We start from the raw sequence: 6,000 nt of genomic DNA, 5'->3' as shown, positions 1-6,000 counted from the left end.
ACACACTCTGGCACCTTTTTTACATTCACAGCACAAAAAATAAATAAAAATCCCAGTGTAAATCAATTAATTTTCATTGTAAAATAGAAAATAGTCAGCAGGCTCCCCAGCACCCTATCAAGCACCAGATTTGGCCTGAAAGCTGTAAGTAGAGATCACTGGTCTTACAAAATACAAATACTCACTGTACCAGAAGGAACTAAGTCTAAAATCAATATTAATTTCCCTTTCTTAACATCTTAAACATGTTTTATGAGAAATAAACATGCAATAATTATTCATATTTTCATAATTAGTTTTAACTTTTGTTGGTGTTTCAAACCAGAATATCAAAAAGGACAAAATAGTTTTAAAATAATGTATAGTGGTAAATAAATCAAATTGATACAGAGGTTTCTGACATTTCATGGATTTCATTGTAATGCATCTTAAGTTGTAAACTAACTTATTTGTCTTCTTTACAGCATAGTCCTTAAACTTTGATTAATTATGCAATATCTGCATTTTTTTTTAATCTTTTTATTTTTCTGACAGTTGATAATTAATATGAGAGGTATCTTCATAGACCATTTTTGGCTTCTAACCTGCACAATGTTCACACTTTTTATTTTTCTTACTGTTTTTATATTATTTTATTTTATTTTATTTTATTTTTTTGCCGGTCACCACTTTTCAGGAATCCTCATGATAAGATGGTATAAAAAAAATAAAAATAAACAAATAATACTTTGAAATTTGAGGAAATTGTTTATGTGTAATTTGTCTGGTCTGTACAGAAGCCCTGAGCAAGGTGATTTTTATTTTATTTTGTTTTATATTATTTTATTTTATCTTATCTTTTACTTTATCTATCAACTGTTTTTTTTTTGTTTATTATTATTATTATTAGTTTTTATTTATTACCACTTCTAAGGAATCCTCATAATAAGACAATACAAAAAAAAGAAAGAAATGAAATGAGGAAATTTGAGATAAAAAATTTTTATGTGTAATTTGTCAAGATGATTTTCTTTTATTTTGTTTTATTTTTTTTCTAATCAGTGCTGATTTATCCCCTATGTAGGACATAAATGTAGAAAATCGCCTTGCCCCTAAGGGCTTCTGTAAGTCTGCCCTCAAGTAGCCTGTAATTAATTTTAATTTTTTAAGTATATCTTTCCAGATGTCTAATGAAAAATAAAACGTGTATTTATGACTCTTTCTTCTTCTTTCTTACAAAATGCATCATGAGTGTCTGTGAATCTGACATTAATAATAATAACAATAAACTTCATATATATATAGATAGATAGATAGATAGATAGATATAGATATGTATGTATCTATCTATCTATCTATCTATCTATCTATATCTATATATATATATATATATATATATATATATATATATATAGCACCTTTCATACAAGAAATGCAGCACAAAGCTTCACAATAAGGGCATTATGTGCTTCACCTAAAAATAGACATAATGAACATACATAAACAAACAAGACAATTCAATGTAAAAATAGCCTACATTTAAAACAGTTCCAAAAATCATATTGTTCATTGTTCCAGATATATATGAAGAATTACATACAGAAAAATAATCTCTTTTCTGCCCATGTGTCCACTGAAGCAACATCTGGGCTTTAGTCAGAGACCATCCTGCCAGTGAACTCCACCTTGGTTTGTGTTACACTGTGGTGACTCCTGTCAGGACTGAATAGACTGGGTGGGTGGATCGCGCATGCGCAGTGCGCTCTATCCTCCTATCAGTGCCGCAGGAAAAGCGCAGAGAAGACGCCGCGGAGAGATCAGATAGAGGGGCAGAGGAAAACTGTTACAAAAGAGAAACAAGATCAACATGGACACAAACAGCGTCTGTAGTTGATGTGTGAAAGTGTCCGCTGGTGTCGGACTGTAGCTCCGCTCCTGTGCCGCACAGCTGCTCCGTTATGTCGGACAACCTGAGGGGGATAATGCCAGGGAATGGAGGAAATCTTGAGAAATCCTGCTGCTAAACTGCGCTGCTGTGTCTGGCTTTAAGGATCTTACTGAGACATTAAAGTGAGGATGGTGCTGGTGTGACCGAGGAGCGCCCCTGTGCTGTAGAAACTCGTCGTGCTCTCCAACAACCAGGCCAAAGTTTTTTTCCATTATTTTTTTTTTTTTCAGGAGAAGGGGAAATTTTGCTGCATTGAATTCCTCTGGACGGGATGTCATCCGCAGTCAGGAGGAGTTCCTCTGGCTGACTGATCCTCCAGCTGCAGTGTAGCGGGATCCCGAAAGAGAGAAGATGGGAGATGCGGCAGATGACAGAGGGATGAGACGGACCTTCATCGTCCCTGCCATCAAGAGCTTCGATCACTACGACTTCACCAGGGCCAAGATATCATGCAGCCTGACGTGGCTGGTGGCCAAGGCTTTCGGCTCGGGTAGGTGGCGCCTCTTATATCTTCCTCATCTTTGGATGAAATCAGTGGGAAACACAGTTCAGATAATCATCTAGCGTGTGTAATAATGTGAACTGATGTCGTGTTGGACCAGGGGGGATATTTAGTAAACAACAGCCTGTAAACAGACACTCACTGTCAGACAAACACAATTAAACTACTTTAATGCTCCTTCCTTGTTGTAATAAATAACACTGAGGTATTTCCTCTCTTTAAAGCCAATGAAAAGGCACCAAAAAAGAGCGTTAGTGTGTAATTGCTGCATTTCTATGTGTTGTTTACATTGTTTTCCATACAACAACATCTCCCTGGTGGTCAAATCAGCTGCTCATGTCACAGTGTCATTGATCTAACCTGTTGCTGGGCTATTGCTAATTATCCCCCCCACTGCAGGAGTGTGAGGCTAAACCTATTATGTAACAGTCTGACTGCAGATCTTTACTGTCAGCTGTCACTGTTTGATGGCTGATCAACAGATGCAGAGACTCTGTGCTGTAACTTGAGTCAGTCATGTCTGGAAATTCATGGCAATTGAATGTATTTTTTGAGGCAAGCACGTTTGCACACACAACACACACACAAACATTCAGTCACACCCATAAAAACAAACTAAAATACAAAATAGTAGAAGGCGAGAGCTGGCCGACAGTGTTTAAGAACACAAAGACAGATGTCAACAAGTGAGGATGCATTTGTCACTCTATACACATGGAAAATGAACTGTCTTGCACTCTGGTGTCTGGAAAAAAACAAACCAGGTCCTGAAAAAGTCTTAACATTCCTTAAATTCAATTCTTAGATAAATATTAGGCCTTTAAATAGTAATTAAATAGTCTTTATTCATCTTAAAGTTGATTTTGGGTGGCGTGGTGGTGCAGTGGTTAGCATTGTTGCTTCACAGCAAGAGGGTTCCTGGTTCGAACCCCATTGTGGGGGAGCCCTTCTGTGCAGAGTTTGCATGTTCTCCCTGTGTCAGCGTGGGTTTTCTCTGGGTACTCCAGCTTCCTCCCACAGTCCAAAGACATGCAGGTTAATTGGTGACTCTCAATGGTGAGTGTGAATGGTTGTTTGTCTCTATGCGTCAGCCCTGTGATAGTCTGGTGACCTGTCCAGGGTGTACCCTGCCTCTCACCCAGTGTCAGCTGGGATAGGCTTCAACCCTCTTGTGACCCCTAAGAGGGTAAGCGATCACAGAAGATGGATGAAAGTCCAAATTTTTGGTCTTTCAAAGTTAAACTGTCTTTTTACTTTATCCTTGTACTTACCTGTTGGCTAAATGTAGGTTAACCTAACTGACTAATAACCATATTCCTACATAAAACCTACCTCTAGACGGGACTACATATGCACTACTTACCTTTATACTTACCTGAAGTGCTTAATTGAATAAGAAAAAGAGGATTAGTCCAAAAAACAGTCTTAAATTTGGTTAAAAATTATCTTGAAGGGGTTTTTAAAGGTGTTGAATATCTCTGCTCCATTTGTTTAGCTTGAGGCCAATCTCAGTGTTCTGAAACAGTGGTTCCCAACTGGTGGGTCGCGGTCCAAAAGTGGGTCGCAGGTCCATTCTGAGTGACTCGCAAATGTGTCAAGTAAAAAACACACTTCATTTTTAAGTACAGCAAATTTCTGACGCAGAGCTTGTATTTTGAAGTGATGTTTCCTGCTGTGGAGTGAGTGGATAATGGACATTTGCTTGAGAGAGACACTCATCGCACTTTGTTAAAGCCCAAGATGATGTCTTAAATGTGCTTGTTCTGTCCCACTAAGGCTCCAGAGCCCAAAGATATTCAGTTTACTGTCACATTAGATGAGAAAAGCAGCAAATCCCCACAATAGAGAAACTGGAAACAGGAAATGTTTGGTGTTTTTGTTTGAAAAATTGCTTAAATGATTCATCTCTTGGTCGCAAAAAGGTAATAAAATGGTGAATAATGACCAAAACACTCTCCTAAAGCTGAAGGTGACGTCTTAAAATGTCTTGTTTTGTTTGACCAGAGGTCCAAAACCCAAAGATACTCAGTTTACTGCCACATAAGACAAAGACAAACTCCAAAATGACTCCATTATTGACTTAACTGTTAAAAGTAGTTGCTGTTGATCAACTAGTTGTTTCAGCTCTACTAAAGTTACTCCTTTTAAAATACAGTATAACAGCTCACAGTCATAACGGTGATGTTTTGACATGTATGTGTGTGTCAGTAAATGTTTTTCGCGTGTGACTACATGTATGCGAGCTCTGGCCTGTCTCCTGTCCTCAGTGTGGTCTGGCGGCCTCCTCTCATAAAGACTGAGTAATTCCAGCCGGCTCTCAGCCCAGAAGTTTACTCCAGCTCCTAATGAATGCTTTTAACGGCTGCTCCTCCATGTATGATACTCCGAGCCTCCGAGTGGCCACCGCACAGACAGACGAACCTAGAAAGAGACAGATCAAAAGGCAGACCTCTGAATCACACCCACTGGTCCAACAGCGAGCGCCAAACAGAGCTGCACGTGACTCTTTACTCTCAGAGAGCATGAAATGTTGGAGAGACACAGGACAGCAGCGTGTCTCAGTTCAACAAATCCTGCGGCTGTTAGCGTACTGCTGCCGCTGCCTTGTTTTTTCCCATCCCTGTAGTGACACAGTTTCAGCTCCCAGCACCGCCAAGAACTGTGGCCCAATTCATAACCAGTCCTCAGAGCCTTGTTTGGCCTAGTTTGGACGGATGAGAGATGGTTTGAGTCGGACGATGCTCAGATATAACAACTTTCTCATCAGCTGAAAGTCTGTACTGAAACTATGTGCTGACCACATATGCAAAGTGTGCAAGGAAGTTAAAATATTCATACGACACTCTTTAAAACAAAGTGATTTACTACAAGAAGAAGAAGAGGCAAAACACATTGGTGCATGTGGAGATCTGTGAGTGAGTGGGTGTGTAATGAATGTCAGAGCACAGCTTAACTGTCTCCACACTTTTGTCCTGATGTGTCTCCATGTTGGCATCACATGACCAACAAAGATCGCCTCAGATTTTAACACCAGTGTCTAAGTGCCAGACTGATGTTTTCATGTCTTGCTAAAAGACCCCACCAGGCATGTTTGAAGACATATTAGACTGCTCTGCTTTTTCACTGTGTGTGTGAGTGTTTGAGGTTTTGTGTTGCATTTTGAACTACGATTTGCTTCCAAACTAGTACATATGAAAGCAACAGTTCACCCCAAAGTCAAAAATGCATATTTTTCCTCTTACCTGTAGAGCTATTTATCAGTCTAGATTGTTTTGGTGTGAGATACCGGCTGTAGAGATGTCTGCCTTCTCTGGAATATAATGGAACTAGATGGCTTGTGGTGCTCAAAGTGGCAAAACATACATTTGAAAAACTCAACAGCAATGTCTCTTTCCAGAAATCATGACCCGGCTACTCAAGATAATCCACAGACCTTGTTGTGAGCAGTTTCATATCGCAACTATTTTCTTTCTACCAGCCGTATCACCACGCAGAAGGAAGTGTGCATCTACCACTAGCTCACCTAGCACCACTAATCTAGCTAACGTTACAGCTCAAACATTAACATCGA

General features: G+C 39.3%; 1 protein-coding gene across 4 annotated transcripts in view; it reads left to right on the top strand.

Moving 5' to 3' along the window:
• Positions 1-1,749: 1,749 nt before the first annotated feature.
• Positions 1,750-6,000, top strand: part of camsap2b (calmodulin regulated spectrin-associated protein family, member 2b) — a 53,279-nt gene continuing 49,028 nt past the window's right edge. For all 4 annotated transcript variants that reach the window (XM_049597928.1, XM_049597927.1, XM_049597930.1 and 1 more), the window contains exon 1: positions 1,750-2,417. In XM_049597928.1, coding sequence (XP_049453885.1) covers positions 2,279-2,417 — 139 coding nt within the window. In that variant the 5' untranslated portion in view covers positions 1,750-2,278. The remainder of the gene's footprint in view (positions 2,418-6,000) is intronic.

The sequence above is a fragment of the Epinephelus fuscoguttatus genome, linkage group LG15 (assembly GCF_011397635.1).
Source record: "Epinephelus fuscoguttatus linkage group LG15, E.fuscoguttatus.final_Chr_v1".
Lineage (NCBI taxonomy): Eukaryota > Metazoa > Chordata > Actinopteri > Perciformes > Serranidae > Epinephelus > Epinephelus fuscoguttatus.
Note: the sequence above shows the minus strand (reverse complement) of the source record. Positions and strands in the feature narration are given on the sequence as shown.